The 24,494-nt window shown below is 42.6% G+C and overlaps 2 protein-coding genes across 2 annotated transcripts in view; both read right to left on the reverse strand.

The window, feature by feature from the left end:
• GRM8 (glutamate metabotropic receptor 8) overlaps positions 1-6,258 on the reverse strand; it is a 309,985-nt gene extending 303,727 nt beyond the window's left edge. The window contains exon 1 of the mRNA XM_041471487.1: positions 6,178-6,258. The gene's annotated coding sequence lies outside the window, so the exon portion shown is untranslated. The remainder of the gene's footprint in view (positions 1-6,177) is intronic.
• Positions 6,259-17,507: 11,249 nt separating this feature from the next.
• The window catches only part of ZNF800 (zinc finger protein 800), a 33,030-nt gene continuing 26,043 nt past the window's right edge, over positions 17,508-24,494 (reverse strand). The window contains exons 6-8 of the mRNA XM_041471570.1: positions 20,573-20,616; positions 19,495-19,652; positions 17,508-19,004 (exon numbers count right to left, since the gene is read on the reverse strand). Of these exons, the coding sequence (XP_041327504.1) occupies positions 18,957-19,004; positions 19,495-19,652; positions 20,573-20,616 (250 nt within the window). The 3' untranslated portion in view covers positions 17,508-18,956. The remainder of the gene's footprint in view (positions 19,005-19,494; positions 19,653-20,572; positions 20,617-24,494) is intronic.

Here is a 24,494-nt window from a genome sequence, read left to right on the forward strand (position 1 = left end):
ACATTCAATTCATTTGGGTGTTAGACTGATTATTTCTCCAATGGAATTCACTTTGAGGGGGGCCTAACTATATATCTAAATCTCCTTCAAGATAATGTCTAACACTAAATTATTTTTATGAAAAGGTAGCTGATTTCTTAAGTAAAAAGAGCACAACATATTATGTTAGGAAACCAGCTAAACATACAATGTTCCTTTTCCAACTTTTGACTTGAGCTGAGGTTTAACATTAACAAGGTCTATTTTCTCTATTCTCTTCTTGCCTTTGGACCACATTAAATAGGAACAATGTTGTGCCTGCACTGACATTTGGAGGGATCCCACTGATTTTAACAAGATGAGGATTTCAGCCTACATATCTAAACACCTGACTGACTGTTATAAATATCTCCAAATTGCCCACACTTTAATTCTCAAGTGCAGGCATTTATTTATTTCAATTCTTAACAAAATTATACATGCCTGAATAAATGTTTAAACCTCTGCAGAGAAGAAAGAGAGAAGTCATTTTACCTGATACTAGATAGGCACACTGTGGGCAATTGCATCTGAACCAGTCTCTCAATACATCTGTTCCAGGCTATGGAGAGCAGTGGACATGCTTGGGTACAATTTACCTTATCCTTTTTTTTAGAAAAGTTTTACTATGAAATTGATCACGCTGAACAAGTGCCTATATCACTGCCTGTACAGAAAATCCAGACATCAGGCTCATCTGTAAATATCTACTTTTTCCTTAGTGATCTGACTGGTTGCTACCAAAAATATGGTCACACTGGATGACAACTACAGACAAAACCACAAAACTTTTATATATCATGTGGTAACAAAGCTCAAAATGCACTTTGATAATGATTTAAATTGATAATCCTCTTCTTACACTAATTTTGTTATATGTTTTTCTTCCATGATAACATTAAGCTCACAAAAGTTGAAGTAGTCTTCAAATGATGGCTATTTGAAGACCTGAGAAAAAAATTTACAATGGAAAGTCTTTTACTGAATGGGAAACTATCTCACCATGATCTGGTATTAGAACCAGTTAAAAATGAAACATTTGATGGGTATGAATAAAATCACTGCACCTCTTGACATTGAGCCAAATTAAAGGGAAACTAAGAGTTCAATCCAAGCGACACAAAATCTGTGCTGTTTTTATGATAATACCATCATTCTCACTTGGCTCTTTTTAGACACACAGGTTACAAAACTGCCTGGGCCTCAGCCCTGTGAGCCAAACTCAGAGTCACTCACAAACTGAACAACTTGACACACACTACAGTGCAGTTTGATCCAGGCCCATGGGATATTTCTCATATGGTCCACACTATAGAGAAAAGATTGAATGACTAACTAGCCACAGTTATCTGTTGTTTCGATTGCCTTAGTAGGAAAAAAAAAAAAAACCAAAACGATTATGGGTTCAAAATAGTAAAGAGTAGACATAAAATAGGTATGGAGGCAATTTGCTTTATGGTTCCACAATGAACTCAGTAGTCCATGCATGTATGTACAAACAAGGCAGGGAGAAATTCACTAAGGTAATAAAAGATAAGACTACTCTTATTTAACAGTATATGGAGAACAAGAAAGCACCACTGACAAAGGGAAAGTATTCCTGAAGGAAAGAAACGCTGCTTTTTCCCCTTTCTCAGCTGCAGGTTAATTCCTTACAGCCAAAGAATGCCCAGAAATTAAAGCAAGTGTCAGTCTTCATGCAAAAAATCACAACAAATAGTGATGAATTCAGCTATTGCAACTAAAATCTAATAACAATAGGGAAGCTACAGTGATCCCAAGATCGTCAGTCTAATACTTTATCTGGAACTGACTGAAAATCAAATGAATTGGCAATTAGCATTTTTCAACATTATTGCCTTCATAAGCATTAATTGCTTTGCCTCAGCTTGCATGGTTTCCTGAAGAAGTATGTTTCTTAGCTGCAAGTGTCCACTGCTTGTCTATAAAACAGAAATAAAATTTTAAAGTGTTCTTTTTAAAAATTTAAGACCTTTTAGTCTTTTTTTAATGTTACCTAAGAAATAAAAGCTTCTATTATACTGCCTAATTTATTCATGGCACACTGCTTTTTATATATTGATTAACATTACCTTTTACAGAACATTTCAAGTCTGTGTAGCTAAGCAGAAAGCATATGATCTAAATTAATTCCATTTTTATCAATGAATTTTAGTGAAAAAGCACAGGCCTCTGGGCTATAAAGCCTGAATGAACTTTTCTCATGTGCAGAGATTTCATTTGAAGTAAAATGCTGTCCTTTTCCAAATGACCATAAAAGTTTGAATTAATGCAAATATATTCTTGATTTACCAGGTTCCCCACTGTAGTAGCTGGTGTTCACTAGAAACTTGAGTTCAGAGAAGAAATTCATATATTCCCCCTGCACAGCCCAAGAGTAAGTGCACCACAAAGCATCTCTTCCAGTCACCTTGTAATACATGCTTCTCTTGGGTTTATTTCATTAAAAATATCTGGCATTATCAGAACATATTGCTATTTTTAAAGTCAGTATTTCAGCACAAACCTCCACTTGTTCTGCTAGAATATATATTTATTTTTAAACCTAAGGAGGCGGAGTACCGCAAGACAGGGGAGATGGAAACTTCTGCATGTAGTGTCTGGTTCTGAAATTACTTCCTTCATAAAATCATTCATCTTTATCAGATATTTGGTACTCAAGGTTGTGTATTTTTGTACCACACTGCCAGAACCAGTGCACCAGAATGATCCCAGACCAGTCGTTACTCCAACCACAGACTCATTGCACTAAAAGACAGGCTCATTACGGAACCTCTTTATGTTAATGAAAAGGTCTAAATAATGGGTTGAGTGACAGATACTTAAATAAATATAGGAAATGTTTCTATTCTGTTAATGAGGTTCCTGAAAGAGCATCTTCAGCTGGCACGGAAGTTTTCACTGAAAACGTGTAGAAAGATTCAATATGTTCATCAGGAAATACAGTTTTAAAAAATCTCACAATTACAGACAGCAGCAGGAGCAAGGAGTACTCTCTGGAGCATAGGCAGGATGGACATTTTACAGCTGGCATTGCTAGACAGACACACATGAACCCTTTACTGAGGGACAAAATAAGCTATCAAGTGAGGGGAAAAAAATACCTCAGAAAAAATGTTTCAAATTTTGTTTGAGACAAAAAAACCTAATCTCTTAATGTATTTAAAGCACGGTTGGAAGAGCACCAAGATAAAATAAAGCAAATATTCTGTGAATTAGGACACAAGAAGTTCTAGAGTGAAAACCCATTCACAAAATATCAGATTGTCCAGTCAATACAAAACTGATCTGGTTTTACTGAATGAAAACAGAATAATGGCAATTTCCATTACTAAGTTCTGAGGAGGAAAAAAACCCCAAATTTGATTATTTTTATGTTTCACTACTGACACCTCTGAACTATGAAAGAATTCTCCTCCTAATGTTCATTTCAATGTTCACAAAAGTTGCTTCTTTCTCCTGTACAGCACTCTACAACAAGAAAATAGCTGAATTTCCACACAGAACAGGTAAAGAGTTGCCACCTGCACACAGTAGCCTGACACATACAGAAGATTAATGGGTTTTGCTGACAACAAAAGGGAATTTGGAAAACCTTTGGCCTTGACTTCGCAACTCCTAACTTGCAAGAGAATTCTTCACTGATGTAAGTAGTCTTACCTACCTCGGCTCTTCTGTAATGGTTTGCTGTGCCCCTGCCACAGAGGTAACCTTTACACAATAATCAGGACTTCAAGGCGAATCACTCTCAGCATCTCGTTTACAGGAACTATTTCTTCCCTGTGCAGTCTGATGTCTACCCTCAGCCTGATCAGCCCCTTTTCAAATATCCCAGAACACCTGCCTTCACTTCCTACCCTAAAAATATCAATTTACCTGTGAAAATCCAACACAGGTCCTTCTGCTGGGGTGAGACTAAGAGGAGCCTACAATTTTTAAAAAGAAAACTACATTGAGTATTTTCCTCTGTCCTTGGTTGGACTTTTAATGAACCCCATCAGTATTAACACCTTCAGAAAAAGGTTTCACCTCTGGTCTAGCAAATGATCATCAAGATTTTCCCAGGCACCCTAGGAAAGCTTTTTCCTTTTTTTGTTGTTGTTTCTGCTTTCATTTGACCCTCTTCCTGCTAGATTCCCGCTCCCCATTCCTCACAGCTGTGTTCAGAGCAGCGCGGCTGGTGCAGTCCGGTGCTCTGCAAGAACGGCTTGCCCCCAGAAACGCAGCCGCACGCCGAAATCGTCCCGGGGCACCCGGCAGGAAAGTCCCCCACTGTGTCCACTCCCGACGCCGGCGACGGAGCCGGCGAGCGGGCGAGTCCCCCGGGCGAGTGCCCCGGGCGAGCATCGCTCCTCACCCCGCTCTCCGTACCCCGCTCCCCGTATCCGGCGCACAGCACTCCGCACACGCTCCGCGAACCGCACCCGCGCCCTCCGCACAGCACACCGCAGCTCACTCCGCGGAGCCTGCAGCGCACCCCGCGCCCGGCACCCCGCGCACTCCGCGCCGCACGCCGCTCTCTGCCCCGCCGCCCCTCGCCGCCCGCCGCCGGCGCACACCGGCGGGAGCAGCAGCCGGCCACGCACCGGCTTTCCGCGCGGCTCCTCCGTGCTTCCCCGGCTCTTGGCGCGCCCGGCACCTTTCCCGGCCCGAGGAAGGGCTACCGCAGCCAGGCCGGCCCCGCCCAGCGGAGGGGCCCGGGGAGCGCCCCCGGGCTGGGCGAGCCGGCTTCCCCGCGCAACTCCGCGACCATCGCCCATCACCGCTGCGCTTCTCCCTTGAAGGGAGCCCCCTATTGTTCTCCACTCTACTTAGCCGAGAGATTTATTATTTTTTGTCTCTTCCCAGGCTCATCCGTACCCCAGCTGGCGTGTGCTGTGGAGGGATTCCGGCACAGCCTCGTCGCGGCTCTCCTCTCCAGCGAGCGGCCGTAGGACGGGTTGGAGCTGCGGCCTTGCAGCCGAGGCGGCCCGTGAGGGGGGCGGAGGGCACATACGGATTTCCCGGCTGGAGCCAGGGCTCCGCCGGTCCCCTCCGAGCTCTGGTCCCCGGCCGGGAGCGCTGCACCTCCCTCACTGGCGATGCAAAAACAAGCGTCGCCTTTTATTTCCAGCCGCCGGTGATTCCTTCCTCTCCTTGCATCAACTAGTCAGCTTTAATGAGCTTCTGCTCCCCCCTCGATGCAAACCTAAGTCTCTTTTAATGAATCCCTGGTCCCAGAGGTCCGAAGCTTGCAAACTGCAAAACGCCAACGCCGGATTTCCATGCACTTTGGGTCACTGATTGATTTTTACTACTTGAGTTGTGTTGTACGGTTTTTGTGTTTGGTTTTCTTATTTCTCTGGTTTTAGTTGTTGTTGCTGTTGGTTGCCTTGTTTGGTTTGGGTTTTTTTCACCGTGTCATACATTATTCACCTGCCAACACTTCGCATTCCTGCAATCAGCACATGCCAGCGCTGGGGATGCTGCTCCACACCGAGGACAGTTAAGCCCTCGCCTTGTGCCGGCACAGCCTCTCGCCTTCTTCCTCGGGGGAAGGAGCCCCCGGAGCTCGGCGGGAATCGTCCTGTTCCTTCCCTCCCCAAGGACGCAGGGGTGTCCCCGGTGGAGTCAAGGAAGCTGAGCCCACCTGGCAAAGGTATAGGCGGGCGGCCGGCACACCTCGCCCGACCCTGGCCCCGGAGAACTTGGCGGCCGCGGGCAGGGCTGGCCCGTGCCCCCGGAGCGGCGGAAGCCCCCTCTTCCCTCCTGGCCAGCGTAACGTGAAAAGGTGGCGGGGAGCGCGGGGGAACTCCTGCACCCCCCTCCCCCTGGGGGTGGGAGAAGACCCGGCTAAGACGGCCGGGGGGAGACCTCACTGCTCGGGAGCTCCGAGATTCTCCCTTTTTGCTCGCTGCTGTGACGGCACCGTGTCCGGGATCTCTTTCGTTAGATCTGATTGGGGGAGGATATCGACAATAAAAATGATAAATAATTAACGCAAAAAAATTAAAAGCTCCCGGCGCCACGAAACAGACAGAGAGGATTGCCCGGGATTCCCAGCCGAAAAATCTTAACTGAGGCAAAACGCGCATTATTTGCCCTCTCCTGTCTGCTTAAATTAAGAACTAAAGACGACACACACAGATACACAAATACCTTGATCGAAAAGAGTTGCATATCCATGTTACTGTGGAGGTCCCTGGAATTATACTCGGTGTCGATCGGGAATGGCATGAGGTAATTTCTGTACAAGCCTCGTTACAGACAGCTTCCCTCAGCAGCGTCAGCTGAATATGCGAGAGCTCAGCCTGGGACAGGTATCCAGGAGAGCGCTTTCAGTCGTGCTGTTTAACACTCGCGAACAGCCAAGCCGAACCTGCTCCACTGACTCCTTCCTCACTTCTCTTCCCCTACCCTAAAAAAACAACAACAACCAAAAAAAAAAATCCACAAGGTAACTTTTTGGGGTCAGTGGCTCAGCCCCCGTGACTATACCAACCCTCCGCTGCCTTGCCGCTCAGTCGCAGCGGCAGACACACGCACCGCCCCGGCTGAGCCGCTCACAGCCAAGCAAGAAAACACCCCAGCCCCCGCCCCCGGCCCGGCCCCAGCCGGCGGAGCAGCCCGCGCCGGGAGCCCACGGCTCGGAGCCCCGGGCGTCGGAGGGAGCGGCGCGACGCTGCCTGCGCTTACCGCGGCTCTGGCGGGACGGGCACGGCACGGAACCGCGGCACGGCACGGCACGGAACGGCTCAGCGCGGCGGGGCGCGGCAGGGCACAGCTCGGCTCGGCTCAGCGGGGCGGGCGCGTAGCCACACTTGTAGCTGTTCTTGGTGCTGAAGGAGGCGACGCTCCGCGGCAGGACAGGGCACGGCACAGCACGGCACGGCGCGGCACGGCACGGCCCGGCGCGGCTCCACGTGAATCCCCAGCCGGTCGCGGGCTGCGGCTCCGGGCCCGCCCGCCCGCGCTCGGCACCGCCCTCCCCGGCACAGCCGCTCCGCCCGGGGCGCGGTGCCGGCACACGCGTGCCGCGGGATTTCTGAGCAGAGGAAGCCGGTGAAGGCTGAGGCTGTGGCACTGCGGGAGCGAGGAGAGGGACAGAGGGGGATCACCGGCGCGGGCCGGCTCTGTTTAATACGGTCTCCCCCAGGGTGCGGAGCCTCCATCCCCATCCCGCCTTCTGCGGGCGGCGGAGTCGTGACCCCCGCCACAGGATGATTCCCGACGCTCTTTGTCCCGTCCCCGGTTTTGGCTCGCAGCTCGGATGCCGGGTGGCGGAGTTCTTATTTCTCCCCTGACACCAGGGAGGTTTCGGTAGCCCGGAGCCAGGGCCATCCCGGAGGCTAAGGGACACAGCCGGAAGCACGTCGCCGGACGGCTCTGGAAGTTTGCTCCGCTCCTAAAGGCCCTGCCCAGCACACGACCATCGCACAGGGATGCCCCACGCCGCCGGGCGGGAGCCCCGGGCCGGCCCCGCGGAGCCGCGGGAGCGCAGCCCCGGCGGGGCCGCAGCGCCCGCCCGGAGCGCCCGCTCAGCCTCGGTGAGACAGCGCCACCTCGAGGGCGCTGCCCGCAACTGCAGCCGCGGCGCCGCGCGCTGCAGCGGGACGGGCTCCAGGGCCGGGGGGGCCCGGCTCGGCAGGATCCTGACACCAACCAGACCTTCCCATCCTCCCATGGCACGCTAGTCTGAACTACTTTCCTTAAAGGGAACAACATTCTTCTTCGCTTTGCCCGGGGCTGTCTCACTTACTTAGAACATCATTGCTGGAAGGAGGAATTCCAGGAGTGCTTAAATATGTCCAACCAGCTCTTCCATGATCATCTTTGTTGTGTGTTACTGCTCGTGTTTATGTTAAAGGTTGGCCTCGGGCAAACCACGGGACTCAGACAATGCTCGATGAGTCGTTCAAGCCTGTAACTTCTCTTATGGAAAAGGTTGCAAAATGGCACTGGGAAAACAGCCAGGTCTTAGGCAGGATATATTATCTCATGTTTGCATTTGTTTTTTCTCAAAACCTTCCATGACAGAAGGTGGAGGAGATGTGGTTTCAGTGATCTATCTCAGAAATCAGGAATATAGTCATATAGGTGACTCAATGTCCTGACGTTCAACCGTGAGCAAAATTCCGTTTAAAAACAGACATCCTCCTTTACTCCCATCAGGAAAATTAGCCATGTATGAGTTATCATCAGTGTTAGATAGACCAATTTCCAACTGCATTTATACTTTGCCTCTCCAGCAGCTTAACAGAAAGTCCAGCAAAGCAAAAGGAAGCGATATCCTGAGGGCACAGGTGATGCCTGAACTCTTGTGTGAATCTTGCAGCTGGAGAAGTAGGCTGGGGTCAAAAGACTAGGATCCAGAAACCTCCAATGTGCTTCCAGCTTGGCCACCAACCTGAATGTAACCTGATGCCTCCCCCTATTTCTTCTAGCCACATCTTTTCTATAGCACCACTTTGAGGGCATTGAGGGGGTATCTTTTACATATATTTACAGTGAATACCACAATGACTTTTTGGTGGGGATATGATAAATAAATGCATAACTGAAGTTAGCTATGTTTTAACTAAATGAAAGCAGAGAAAATTAATTGGGGGCAGGGGAGGAGGGCTGGGGCAGGGAAGATAATAAAAAGCTTCACATGAAAATGGCCATTCCGTGAGGATAGATGACACAGGAGAGAGGCAAAACATATCCATGATTCTCTGAGCAGGATTCATTCTGAGTCAGACCCAACAGTAGCTAATGTCAGTTTCTACAGAAGGCTAATGTCAGCGCTGGTGACAGCTACTACCTGCACAAGTAACTTGGAAGGCAAGAAATCCAGTTCTGGAGACCAAGCTGTTATAAAGGGGATCTTAAATTATGGTTTTTTATTTGTGAATCCCTGACAATCACAGGCAGCATTTGACACGTTATGAGACTGGCAGGACCATGCCAAAATGGACCATAGAGGCACAGCCTGAGAGGCTGCAGGTTAACTACTGCCTGGAATAAATTCTTATTGTAAACATCTCTTTAAAGCCAAGCAAAACCAAATCCATCTGTGCCTCTCTGTGCCTCTTTTACACAGAAGATGTTGAACCTCTGTGTATCCAAGCAGTGATTTCAGCAAAGTAACTCATGTTCCAATGGCCCTCTTCCATAACCACAATCACCAGTACAGTTTTTAATGACATTCAAATGGAGCTGATTATTTCTTAAATTTGAAATGGTATGAAGACACTCTCAGTTCTGGATGAGATTTTTGTTGTTACTTACGTGAGAAATGTGACTTTCTGAGTTATTCAAACATGGGAATTAAACTCACAAAGGCAATAAAACCTCTTGAATAATCACTGTACAGCAAGAGCCTGCTGATTAATAGCCATTAAAGAATACAGAACCACAAAGTCACTGACTTCCATTAAAGTGATAGTGGATACTACTGGATTCTGAGTTACAAGGTGCTACAGAAAAAATGTGTTTGACTTTTTCAAGAAACATAATCATTAAAGAAAAGAACTTGAAACTTGGGTGCTTTGTGTGTACTTTTTTAAGACTTTTTTTTTTTTTTTTACAAATTTTATTATGTGAAGAAAAAAGAAAAGGTGAAGAAAAGCATTTCACATCAGTAACTATGACAGAAAGCATTATCTGGAGGCCAAAGAAAGTGTGCAACCATCTGTTAATAGAATATACCTTTAGAAGGCTCCAACTCTGGCTCATTTCAAATAAACATTTCAGTAATGAACAGGGGATGTAAAAGCTTAAACTTTAAAAAGAAAGCCATCATGTAGGAAAGGCCTGGTTTCCAGCAAGATATGTTCAGAATTAGAATATTTTCAGTTTCTAATTTCCAAATCTGTCTAACAAACTCCAGCATGCTAGAAGATTTTAGCAGCTGGAAACCATTGTTCTGCTGGAAGGAGCAGCACAATGAAAATTGTTTGGTAAATGGGTTTTTGAAACTTTTGAAACAGGAGGGACACTAAGTCCCACCAAAGCCAAACTATGAAGCAGAGCAGAGCAGGTCTGGTGGCAGCAACCAAAGTCAGCATATCCCAGAGATTGTTAGACAAGTGACAATGTTAAGGCAAGTCTGAGGTCAAGCCAGGAAGTTAAGCTGGGAGATCAGAATCTTCATTAGAGGGGTACATGGCAAGGCACAAGCATGGCTGAAACAGCTCCAGGAAGGGCAAAGAAGGAATATCAGACCTTAAAACAGCTTTGGGGGACCCAAAGGAGATTTCTTACAGCTTTCTCACAAAGCTCTCCTCAGCAGCCTCACCCAGGGTCACACCATTGCCTCGTGTCTGAGTTGCCTTGACCACTGGCTGCCAAAGCCATGGGAGCAGAGTAGGGCTCTTGGCCCTCATGTATACACTGGTCAAAGTCTTGTGTCATATTCTCTTACATCTCCTTTTTCTGCACAGAGCTAGAGGATGACAGTGACACATCTCTCCCAAACATGTCATTAAATTTGACAGATTTTCTTAATGCACAGTATAAGAATTTGCCTCCCAATGTGATTGAAATGTGAAGGAGACACATCTGGAAGTCAAAAAGGGTGGACACATACTACATTTAAGTAAAGGATATAGTATATTTATGAATCAAATACAGTGTTTCCAAAATAGAAGTGGATGATGAGCCGGCAAAATACTCTCCCACCCCAGCCAGAACACTGAAGTCAGCAGTGAAACAAAACATTTGCTAAAAAGAGACTGGATGCTAATTAACTAAAAATTACAACACTCCCAAAGAGAGTTATCCATTCTTACACCATTATAATGGGGACAGTCTCCACTAGCATGTCCTCTAATATAATGACTATATGGTTTTATATTGATCAAGTGTCTACAGAGGTACTACGCTGAGCTGCTTCTAAACCCCTAGGCTTTCATTTTGTCCTTCAGTAAAAGGAAAAATGAAATCATGTTTAAGAGTACCTTTCACTGAAAGCCACTTTACAAAAACTGATAAAAAGCTATATATAGTGATTACTTCACTAGCCTTTGAAATGCTGAAATCTTTGAGGTGAGGTAGAAAATAGGTTTATAAATCAGAAAGCCAAGCCACATTACCTTCTCAACATGTGAACCATAACCTTTCCTCTTAAATGACAGCAGATGGATACAGGCATTTTACATAGCTGTAAAAAAAAATTCGTATTGATATAGCTTTCCAAGTAAGTTATTTGCATACAAAGTAATTTGCCAAAAGGCAAGTGGAGCTGATCAGGCTCTACCTTGTTCCAGACAACCTGTTGACTTTTTGTAAAATCCTCTCAGTTAGCAATGCATGGAAATAGCTAATCTTCAACTCTGGTATTCCTATCATTTCTGTGGACAGCAGAATCAGGCAGAAGACTTTTTTTTAAACTAAGTGTACAGAATCTCTGTCTACTCCCTAGATTAAAATAAAATACTCAAAGCTTGTTATAAAGTAAACTTTGATTCTACTTTTAATACTGCCTATTAGACAACTGGAAAGCAAACCATTAATCCATTGTCTAGAATTCAAGGCATTATTTTGAACAGTCATTTCTTTTCATGGCTTGTTGCAGAAGCAGCAGAATTGTAGCTCTAGGAATTGTCAAAATCATGAATGAAGACTCACTTGAAGCAAAAAAACCCTTTTTTGAAATGTGGTTGTAAGTTTAAATGTTGCAAGACCCACCCTCATGCAGCAGGGAGAGGATTTTTGATGAGGCTCTGAGAATTCCCCTAAAGCCACAGCTTCCACACAGTGCCCATACAGGCAGCAGACAGATACCCAGCCCAGCATCTGGCCTGAAGTTATTCTCTGAGTGGATATGTAAGTTCACAAGGTGATGTTGGGTACATTATGGTGTCACTCTGTGTGCCCAGATCCATCAGAGTAAGTGTGTGAGCATGCCCTATTAGCCAATTCCTCTTGAAACTGTTCTGTAAGGATCATGTAAATACATTTTTGGGTTCTCAGAGGTGACTTTTCTGGGGCAAAATACACAGATCTTCAGGAGATATTCTCAAACATCTAAGATGTAAACTCCTGTATTTAAAACATTCTCTAGGCTCCCTGTGTAAAAGAAAAATATAGAAATGGGAAGAAATAGCTGCTTTCCAGGCAGTGAGTTACCTGATACTAGCATAGATGTCTAAACAGAACATGTAAATCACACCTCAGAAGTGTCTTTTTCTCCCCATAACTATAAAAAGAGTCTAAACAAGTGGCTCAGATGTAAATGTCTGCAGTGTAGGTGATCAAAGCCAGGTGAGGTATGTCCACCACTGGAGCATGGGAAGGTGCAGACAGACAGACAGACAGCTCTCAGGGTCTGAGAGCACACACCACCAGCTCATGACTAGTTTCTCACTGTGCCTATTCTGGTGCTAGCTAATGCTCCAGCATTAATGAGTCCTTCCTCTACCCTTCCCACAGTGAGTTGCTGACAAATAGTCAAAATGGTCTTAAGAAGTCAATCAACTCTGTGCCAAGTACTTAAAAGTGGGAAATACTTAGCAAAAAATTGTATTTATTAAGAAGTTATATATTTATAAGAAAACAATTCTACTTTTCTTTTTTCCTAAAACTTAATTGGCACAAAATTAAGCAAGCATTTTAATTAATTGCCTGTGAAAAAGTCAGGGTTCAGTTTTTTGCTGACCTTTACATGAACAAGACATAGTTAAGCTGCTGCTCAAGATTCACCCATGATGACTTTTCACATCCATATGGTACTTTGTGGGGGGAGTTCATGTTAACACAAACTCCTTATCATGAGCACACTTTTGAAGTAAACCTTGCAGCTGTCCCTTCTTATTATGTGCTTTGGTTAATGTAACAGAGCAGTCTAAGGGCTCATGGACTGGATTCCTCTCAAGGAAGGGCAGAAGCTGAAGCTGCACTCCAGGACTACACCCAAAGCATTACAATTGCTGGCAGACCAAGCTAATCTGAGGTGATCCACATGTGATATGAACATCAACTCATCAGCACCAAATATTTTGCTCTATAGACCTGTGCTGGCCCATGTGACTTGTTAAGATAGATATAGCCCATGCCAGATTGAGGTTACAGTCTTGAAAACTGTCCCAGTATTGGCCTGAGGGCCAGGGCTGAACGACTGCACTGAAGCTCTAAGAGAGCTAGACTTTGGAACTAATTAAATGCTAGCATGATGCATGGCATGTTTCACGGAGAAGTTTCACACTTCATTTAAGAGTTACCAGCTGTAAATAATGTACACAATTCGATCTTGTGTTTATAAAGTGAAGGTAGAACTTTTTTAATAGACTGGAGGATCAGAAAGCTTGTGTGTATAACCTTGCTATAGGTTCTGTGCAACTGGAACAACAAACTCCCTATCAAGGTTGTTGGGAGGAAGATTAAGTGTACACAACATTCATCCAGAGTTCTGCTCTGCATCTCCAGTTTGGGAATTACATTAATTTGTCAATGATAGGTCATCTTAATGAAACCCTTCATTGTTTAAACTGTAAGTAAAGTGCAAAACAATGAGTGGTAGTAGTTCAACCAAGAAAGACCCATTGTAATGTACTCTTTATTGTATTAAAAAATAACCTAGGACATCTAAAAGCTATTTAGTCATTTCATTGGTATTAAGGTTAATGATTTATTTTCCTGTGCTTCGTTGCTTAACTGATCTGAAGACAGGTAACCACTAATGGTATAATTAGGTGAGTATTTTACCAGACACTGATGATGCTTCTGCAGCAGAAGCATTTCCAGCTCTTAAATCCTATCTTACTGGTCTTGTTGGGCAACTCAGGAATGGCATAGAGCTGTTTTGAGTGTGAAATACAACTACTACATCAACTATGCTTGTAAAACTTGACCAAAAAATGCGTGTATTTATTAATGACTGTAGCTGCTTCTCCCATATTGCCTTGTGTTTCCCCTCAGTATTAACTCTAAATGCCCACAAAGTGTTACTACGAAAATATGTGTGCCCATTGCCCAGTAAAACAGGTAAAACTGAGGAAAAAGCTTTTGAACTCAAACTGAAGCCCTTTCCCTCAGTAGAAGAATTAATTCAAGTATCCACCCAAGAGTTTTCAAGAAATAAAATATTCCTCTGGGAACATCTCTGTATTTAGAGATGTATTTCATATCTTTGTATTTAGACTGAGGATGATCTAGTTGGAAAGTCCATAGTCTATGTCTTATTTGGCAGACTAAATTAGAAATGCTCAAACATTTGAAGGAAGATGAAATAAGCAATGAATGACATAAACATAAAATAAATGAGGATCAGACAAAAAATATCTGTTCTTTTTTTTTTTTTTTTTTTTTACCCTAAGTGCTATTACATTGCTTTGTTATTGGTTTTGTTGGTTTGGGTTGTTTCTTGGTTTGTTTTGGTTTTTTAGTTTGTATTCCACACTTTCAAAAAGGAAATTTAAAAATAAAGGGCTGGAGTTAGAGGAGAAACGGGAGATGGGAGCTCCAACCCTGTAGCTATGCTATCCATTTGCCATGAAGGCATCCTTTTCCTGACTCCTTGCACCAATGATTGGAACCAGCACTCCCTGACATCAAGAAATTGCCCTAATTTCAAACACCCTTCAGGATGACTTTCACTGCACATGTCTGTGTTTGCATCCTAGCTTAGGACTGTTATTTCGATGCCTCTTTTTCACCACTGGGATTGGACCACAGAGCTGTCCTGGACCAAACCAACAGGATCAGCCCCCCAGTGAAGCCAGAACACAAACTGTGCCCCAGCTCCATTGGGCAGCCAGACCTCACCGCCAGAGCAGTCCTTGTCCCAGGACACACCCCTGGAGCAAGGACAGTGTGGACACAGGGCCCCAGTGCCCACGCCATGGATCTGCTCCTGTTGTGCTAAATTACTTTTTCTACACATCTTTTCTCCCTCTCTTGTGCAGTTTCCTGCTCCAGGTCAAAAAACACCCACTGGGGCAGAGAGTGTGTTCAAGAAAGGGCCCAAACAGATGTGCTAGCTGGGGGTGATATTCTGTTTTTTGCTCAAGCAGCTCAGGAGGCTGTAGTGATAATGCCCCAGTTCCCTTCAGTTGCAGGAATGCTGCATAAACATTGAGAAAATAACAAAGATTTAAATCAGTTTCAGGCCAGGAGAGATATTTTATCCTGTAATGATTAAGCATTGAGGTGTCCTTAACATCTCTTTTCATTACTTTTGCTTCACAGAAAAATTTTGAATCTTGTACTTATTTTAAATCAGAAAAAAAATTAAAAAGGATGTTTTAAAATATCACTAGTTTGTTTGTGAGATAAATCCACATAAGCACTATTGCTAAGTGTTGGATGAGAGCTCATAGAAGAAATGGCAGAAAATCACTTCTTCCACTTCTATTTCCTAATATCAGGGGGAAAATCATATAAACAGTATATAGTGGTATAAAAACATTAGTTTGTTGATCAACAGATCATATTATTTCAATGGATTTATGAGTCAAAGACTTAAAAATTACTTTTCTTTCCTGCACTTGTACTGTATTCCAGTCTAAGTGTAAACTGTACTCACTAAAATCTGAAGTTGCACTGCTACAAAATTAGTACTGCAACATGCAATGCTTCATGCTCATTTTAAAATGCAGTGAGATTGGATTAAAATATGTTAAGCATGGTAATGCATCTTTATTACTTAACAATCTTTTAAAACCGTAGCACAGACTCTTGTTTGAAATTTCAAACACATGAAGCAATGAGCAAAAATAAACTTCAGTAGCTTTAGCACACATTGAATGAGCTTGTCCATATTACAAAATAACAGGTTTCACAACATCTAACTAACATGTGTTGGCTACACCAGTGGTTTTCAGGCTGGGGTTTGTAGGTCACAGGTGATGAGATGCTAAATGTATTTATCATTAAGCTGAATGATCTGTGACAAGCTTTGGAGCTCACCAGTGATCCTCCAGGAAGTCCAGGAGCCAAGATTCACATGCCCCATTGGATTAGGCATATAAACAGCAACCCACTTCATCCTGAAACAGGTGACTTAAAAAAGGTGGTTCATGGACTTATATATGTCACAGTCTCTCTCCAGTGATGACAGAGGGAGTCTCAGGAGACTGACAAGGGTGTATTTTCTTTAGACTAGACCTCACTGCCCTCAGAGTGCCCCTCCTCCATAACCTCGGAACAGACAGCTCAGATGCTCCTGCTCTAGGCTTTGGTTTCTCTGCCTCTTCATGTAAAGGGAACAGCTCTCCAACAGAGCTTGGCAAGGAGGAGGAAAGCATAGTCTCACACCAGCACCCAGGCCCATGCATGGGCACACCCAGCCTCTCAGTGCAGGAGCACAGTCCAGCTGGAGGGTCTCAGCAGGTGTTGGGGCGCACAGGTGGGCTGTGTGTGCTCTGATTACACAGCCATAAGTGTCTGTGCCAGTGTGGGCATCTTATCTGATCCCTTCCACCTAAATCCAGCCTCTGCCTAATCTAGATCACTGCCAGCACAGATACATTGGTACTCACACAGCTGAAATAGAGGAGCTCTGCAACCTCACATACTCTGGGGAAAGGAAATATCGACACAAAACTTAATTGGAAACAGGGTTTTACCCTGATTCAGCAGATGAGTTTTTCTTCCTGCAAGCCCACAGGGGCCATGAAAATCTTGCACAACACCTTCCAGAGAGGAATCTGAAATTGAAGCAAGCTTGTGCTGGTGTACAGCACATCCATATTCTTTAGAAGATTTCCAGAAGGAGGTCCACTTGGGTCCAGGTTTCTCCATGCAATACATCTGTATCCCATGAACTAGCTATTGGATAAAAAGGATTTTAATGATCAACACTCATAACTGCAGCCTTGTGGAGGAATGTTTAACTCAAGCACACCTCACTGGGATTCTGAAATGCTTCTGCTTCTGAACTGAAATATATAAAGTTGTCATATCAGCCATGAAAAGAGTTTAATTGACTGAAAGGAAGTTAAGACTGAAACATATACACATTTGCTAAAAACAAAAAAAAAAGTAATTTAATCTGGTATTTTCCAGTAAAAAATATTCTTGTACAATTAAATTTAAAATCTCTAAGAAGTTAATTTGGCTAATGTAGCTAATTTTTAAAGCTCTTTCTCAGTGGAGCCAATTTTAATTTTGGGATTAAATGGACAGCTAATAGAGACATTCAGATTTTTTTCTTCTCATTTGATGTTTGCTTAAAGACTTTTTTTCCTTAACAATCATCCCTTCAAAATAGCACTGCCTTCAATGAGTATTTGGAACACATGCAACTTATTAAAAACTTAAAATAAGCCCCAGGTTATTAGATTTGTATCCATTAACAACCTTACTTGGAGAAATGGCTTTGCTAAAAGAACATGTTATCGGCTGGTACTACTTGCTTGCATAAAGACTAGAGGGGCTGAATAATTTTTTTTTTAATCTAAAATTATGCAGTCATCAGCAGCTATTGCGGACATACTTGGTGGTAACACGACTACTACATCTCGATGCATTTGTATTTCACCAGTGCCTGCATGTACCATGTAACACAATCATTCTTCCACAGAAAAAAAACATTAAATGAAAATGATGTAAAATAGTGTGGGGGAAAGCAGAAAACTTTTCTGTGCATGTTGACTCCTTGCAAAAATTACCCGGAAATATTTTCTTAGAGTTAAAAAAGTTAACAGGCCTGTTAGGCTTGCAATAAAGCTTAATTTAAAAGTTTTCTAGACAGTAGTTTATGTATGATTAAGTGACCTATAATGCCAGGTGAATGAATAATTGATCTATTCTGGAATGACCTGAGAGATTTCTTGTTTTCGAGCCTGATCAGTCTGGTACCCACACCATCCATTTACCACTTCTAATGTTCAGCAGACTGTTCTATAACTCTGCCAGGTTCAGTTCTGCAGCTACAATTCAATCAAAAAGTCATGTCAGGGCTCAGAGTTGTATTAGCTGAAATTAGGAATGTTGGTCATTTATTACACTTGGAGTCATATTTATCTTCTGGGCCTCAGCTTTCCACTGAAGACAAATTCTCAAGGTTTTTATACGAACTAAAGAAAAAATTATTTTTATTTTATTTTTTTAATGGAAACTTAGTGCATCCTGGTTTTCATCCACCTTCCAGGTCTTTACAAATGGTCACATATTTCACAAGAGTTATGGCCCAAATCACAAGAGCTGTCAGCACTGACATTTACCCATCAACATTACAGGGTGCACAATTGCAAAGATACGTATGAAATCATTAGAAGTATAGAAGAAGGGTTCAGATATTTTTTCCTGCCATTTAGGGTTATACCCAGTGAAAGATTTAAAGGTGCCAACACCTAGCTTTCAGGCTGACTTCCAGAATGAAATTCAGGCAGATACCTGAGTTCCTTCCATAACTTGAGGTAGGCCACTCAGTAGGAAGAAGACTCCTGAACAGCAGTGAGAGCCCTGATCCCCCCATTCCACTGCATCCTGCCTCTTCACAGCTGAGTCCTCGTGAGGCTGCTGAGCCACACCCTCCTGGATTCACCAGGAGACATCAAACTGCCCCACGGCTACAGTGCTTTGCTACATCAGAGGGGCTGTGAACCTGAAGTCTCTGAGTTGGAGGAGAGCACCCCATGCATGTCTCTGCCTCCTGGGTGAGTGCTACAGGTATAAGAGGTCCATTAGAAACACTTTACCTATAATTACTACCAGGGAGGGACACAGTTTTGGCAGTGAGCCAGGCAAGCTCATTTCAAGGGATTTTGCATGCTCTTCTGCCTACTTTTGGGATCTGCTGAAATTTTGGTAGGGAGGCAGCACTGCAGACCAAGTTGAAGAAGATCTCTGAAGACATTTAGAAACTTTCAAGGTTAAGCAGTCATTGGGCAGGATGTTTGGATAAAAGGCATCAAGAGCTCGGTCCAGTTTCCATCTGTAAAGGCTGTCTAGGAATGTTTGTCCTGCCCAAGGGAGGTGCATGTGGGAGATCACCACCACACGGGAGACATTCACTTCTGTGGAGTGGCAGCAAGAGGCCAGCAGGTACACTGTAGCATCTTACATGGAAAGAGGAGACAACGTTTTAGCAACTGAAATAAGCCTATATAATAACCAAATCCCACATTAGGAAGAGCAAACTTTTACCTTGCTTTTGGATTTTGGTACATTGAGAAGATACTGTCAGCAGCAGTAAATGCCAATTAGTTAGAGGTGACAACCAGATGAAAACATGCATTCACCTGTATATTCTACTACATTAATAAAATGCTATGGAAAGCATTCCATGCCAAAGCAGAGACCTAGTTCTGCAGCTGCACATTGTGAAGCCTGTGGGAAGTGGGAATAGAATAAAGTTAGATGTGGCTGCCTCCAGTTTCCCTCTCTTTTTAAGGTCAATCAGACTATACACTAGTTTACAGCTGTACAGGCAAAGAAATCTGTTCATGGGTCTTTCTGAGAAAATCCACTAGTTTTAGAGTAAAAGCCCACCCAGTGAGATTTGTAAGCAAAATAAGCATCTAAACAATGACATGACTAAGTGCTTACCACAGCAGGCTGTTTGTTTTGGACACAGGATGGAGAAGGCTTTTGCCAGTTTCTGTTTAGCTTGGCAAACCCCATGGGAAGTGTAGTCACAGCAAATATATTCCCAAGCCAGATGACACACACAGTTCTAGAGCTGATACAAAATGGGCTGTGGAAGACTAGAGTATAATAAAAAAGTTGAAAGAGTGTGTGACAATGATAGCTTTGCATACTATTGCCCTCAAAGTATCAAAAGGATCTCACATTTCTTTCAAAGATATGTATTAGTGAGGTAGTGAAGTAAAACATGAAATTATATCCAATTTTATACATAGAAAATGGGAAATTTTTTTTATGTCACAAAGGCTGATATTGCACACATTTGCTCCAACAGACTCTCAGAGAAATCAAATGCAATCATAAAACAGAAAGCAAGACATTACTTCTTAACGACTGCATTATGTAAGCGGGAAGAAGGAGATGATATCAACCTGCCAGCTGGAAATCAATAGGAACTTGGCCAACTAACCTAAGGCTTTTTTTTCTGTTGTCTTCAAGGGGATCAGTTTACTAAAATAATGATTTAATCCCATGTGCTTCGGGAATACTGGACGTTTGAAGAACATTTAAATCCTGGGCATTGTAAAACCAACATTTTATGCACGTTCTGAAGTCCAAAGCATAGCATGCAATCTTTATCTGGTCAATCATACTTTCTGTCACGTGCAATAAATGATGCTATGATCAATTCAGATACTTATGACTAAAATGGATTTGTTTTACTTAACAAACTTTCTTGTTTGTAGTTTTAACAAGTCACAAGTCCAGTTCCTCAGGCCAGAGAAGAGTAAGAAGCCTGTATATGTATATGTATGTCTATACGTTTATGTATGGCTCATAAAAACAGGAAGAAAACTGGAAAATCTTTGTACATTTCTGCCATGTGCTGACTTCATGCTGCACATGTTTGGACTTCACATATTAACATATCCTTTCTGATACTTGAGTCCAATAGGGCCATCAGCTACCTGGTGTCTTTTTAGTGTCATCTTCTTACCAATCTCAAATTGCAAGTGATAGTGAGTATACCTTAACTTACCACACCAAAGATCCTTGCTGCAGTAGGTCAAACCAAATTCAAGGCTGCAAAGTATCAAAAAGTTTATTAAAACTCAAAGCAAAGCAAATGCCTCTCCCCTACTGTCTTCACGCCCTTTGTTGTGCAAGACAATCCTAAGCCAGGTTCCCCAAGCATGCACACACATTTAGTGACTGAATATTTTTCCTATTTCCCTACCACAGCTGAGGTAGCGGGCTGTAGCTCAGAAGCCTGACCAGACTGAAGAGGTAGACATACAATTTTACCATTTTTAAACTGTAAAACTGTGTGCAAAATTGTAAAATTATTTATAAAAATTTCAACTACTTGATACATAACAAATGAGCACAGATGCCATCCTTTGTTTTTCAGAAAAGGAAGCAGCAGGTTTGTTACCTGCAAGGTACACAAAGTCCCACAGAACAGGCATGGCAGAGTGAGCTGGGCCACCGGACAGTTCTTGTTTCCCAGCTTGGGACCATGCTCAGGGACTTACCACACGCTGCCTTTGATGCTGATTTATCCTTCTGTCCAGCTGACCACGTGCCATCAAACACCAAGAGGCAAACATGTATGGTCTCACCAAGACCACTTTTAGAGTTACAGTCTAACCTGTTTCTCCAAATTACAGTCAAACAAGTATACAGTTCGAAACTTGAAACACCTTTCCTCATTGTACATGTCCAGGTGTAACACAACTTCAGATCAAACAGCCTCCCAGCATCTGAGAATGTGTGAATAGTTGAGACAGCCTCAGCATCTCACAGGAGCTAGAAGAGCCTTGTCCTTGAGTTTCTTCAAAAAACAACAAGGTTTTGGAGAAGATTAACATTGATTTTTAAGAAATATTGGTATAATGTGGAAAGAAGAAAAAAATGGCAAAAAGCTAATTAGGTATTAAGAAGGTTAAAAGGGATGACCTAAAGGGATAGACTGGTATTGACTGCTCACAAAATGATGGAAGGCTGATAGGGATGTCATTTGCCATGAGTATGGTAGCATAATTAAGGTCATTCAGTAAGAATTATATAAAACAGGCTTTGTCACACAAATACCATTACTACAAGAGATTAGAAATTTAGGTGATAATGTAAATTATACTGACATAATGGGCTTTGACAAACTATTTTACATCATGGTGAAGGACCTTCTGTTTAAAAACAAGTATAGAGTTATAAGAAAAAAAAGGATGAAAAAACTTGATATGAGTATCTAGTTCAACACCCACTGACAGATTCTTGAATATAAAATGGATTTCAACTGAAAATTTGGTTTATACATTCCTAAACAGAAGAATTTCAAATGGTATTGCACAGAGTTTCTATTCTTGGCTCAACTATAAGAAATACCTTTATTATTGAACAAAAGAATCACTGCACTAGTGTACAAATTCTGGCAGCATGGCAGAAGGGATAAGAATGGGTCAGTTCCACACAGCGGCTGTGGTGCTTGAAATGCTGGTTTCATTCAAACAAAGAATACAGGTCAAACATCCAGATCTGAAAAGCAGTACCCTGTAATTCAATGATTTAGAAAAGAACTCTGGTTTAAGGGAAATAGCCAATGAAAAAAAAATCTCATAACATGACTGTGTGATTATGAGGGATAGTATGAACTTCAGATGTGTGAATAAGAATGAATCCCTGACAAGCAGGACAACTGTATACTGCCCAGCTGATATGAGCTAATTGTTTGGGTTTTTTTCCTGATATTCTTCATCAGAAAATTCAACATTTTCAGAGCAAGGTGACATTTAAATAAGAAAAGAATTTTAGAAAAGAAGATGATGATGTTTTGATTTTCATGACACTTCTCTTGTGCCTTTAAATATACATTATTTGGTTTTAAGTTTAATACGATTTTTGCATATTTGGTGACATCACATCATATTAAAATTTTTAAAAATAAAACCTATTAAAAGTCAAACTGTAATTAAATGTCTCAAGTTTGCTGTAAGATTACTTTTGAGCCTATATTTATAGAAATTGTCAACATCTTCTCTTTCTGTTCTGTTTTGGGAGAAAGACTTTCTGAAAATCCATACCTTCTGTCAGCTGAGATTGTAATTCAGATATTGGAACCTGAGTACAACGTCAGTATTTAAGAATATAGAAAGCCAAAAAATGCTATCAACAAGCCACAAGAATGTTCCAGAGTTGCATTTCTTAAAAATACAGTTGGAAAACAAGGGTTTGGATGCTTTCTTAGCTTATTAGACCAACAGAAACACAACAAAACCTAACATGAAAATCACTAGCCAAAGGAATTCTAATTAAAATTAAGGGTACCCATTGGAACAACTAAACTGAGATTACTGTAAATCAGTAATTTTTGCAGCCTCTCAGATGACATACTTTCCTAGAAGGCATGCTTGCAGCCCAGTGACAAACATAGGACTCAATACTGAATTTCTGCAGGGATGTCCTGCAGCTCGCACTGTGCAGGAGGTTCTCACAGCTCCTGGGTTTCAGCCTGTGAGCATGGGAAAAGAAAAAAAGCAGCACTCAAGTCACTGCTGTGGTCAGGCAGCTGCCTTCTGTAACCAACACATGTTTGCAAGAATGAGCATCACTTACCAATGGGTCTGACAGGGAGGAAAAGGGCCATGGTCTGCAGTACGAAGCACCCACTGAAGACAAGGGATGACATGCACAGAAGGAGATACTGTGAAACAAGCACAGCCATACCACCTACCATACTACAGGCAAAGCACCTAACCTTCTAACACAGCAGGTTAAAGCATAACCTTCTATGCAAGTGCTAAAAAGAAAAAAATATTAGCAGATATTTTTTAATGGTAATAAAACAGATTATAGAGAAACTTGTCTTAGCAGGACCCAATGGGAGAAATTATTTCAGTTCACAATTCAGTAATATCTCTGAGGGAGCAGAGGACAAGCTAAAACCTGAAGTACAGAGAACTAAAAAGGAAAGAGAATCAACACACACCCTGCTCCAACACACTGAACACTTGACATCACAAGAAAGACCCCTTCCCACACAGATCACCAGCACCTTACTTTTCCTCCCTGCCAATCAGTCTTTCTGCAAGTGTAACTGCAACCTTAGCTTTTTTTAAATATCACACCTGCCTGATAAATTGTTCCTCTTAAATCCACAGCAATAGTGGCTTTACCTTAGAGCTTCAGGTTAAGATATACGTTTTCGCACATTGCTAGTCTTAGCACAACTCATGTTTCAGACCTATTAGTAAATACAGATCAAATTGTGCAACTGTATTACAGTATAGGAAATCTTTCTTAATCTATATAAAAACCCCTCTTCTTAGATCATATAGATCAATCATAAGCAATTTTTTTTCCATTAGTATCAGATAAGCAATCATTATCACATCAAAGCAAGCAATAAAATCTTCCTGATTTATTAGGAATTCAACAAATATAGCTAATCTGTATATATTCACCTCTCTCCAGCCTTAGACTGCAATTTCTCAGGCCAGGGACTGTCTTTTCCTGAATGTATGGAAAGTGGTTAGCTAAGTGCAGGCACTGGCATAAATAAATAATAACACCATAGTCACTAGGGACACTTAAATAAAATTATACTCTGATTTAACTACGAAACTTCTCTTCCAAAATCCCAGATGAGTAATGATATTCAGAATCCTGCTTTACATTCATTTTATTTTACCAGGAGTTTCCTTCTAACAAAACAACTGGAACTGTATCTACTCTTCCCCCATGCACTCACCAATGCTCAAGACAACCCCTCTTGCCCAAGTGCTGTGGGACAGATTCTTCTCTATGTACTGCTTCTAAGTTCTTTGTACTTTCTTTTGAAAACACGGTATCAGCCAGAACTTAAGAGGGAAGAACATCTTTGGAGAGTTGATTATTGTGATTATGGGATGCTTAAGGCAATACATGAAGCAATGAAACCACTGCATGGAAAGAGAGCATGC

Source organism: Pyrgilauda ruficollis, unplaced genomic scaffold (genome assembly GCF_017590135.1).
Source record: "Pyrgilauda ruficollis isolate IOZ18807 unplaced genomic scaffold, ASM1759013v1 scaffold27, whole genome shotgun sequence".
NCBI lineage: Eukaryota > Metazoa > Chordata > Aves > Passeriformes > Passeridae > Pyrgilauda > Pyrgilauda ruficollis.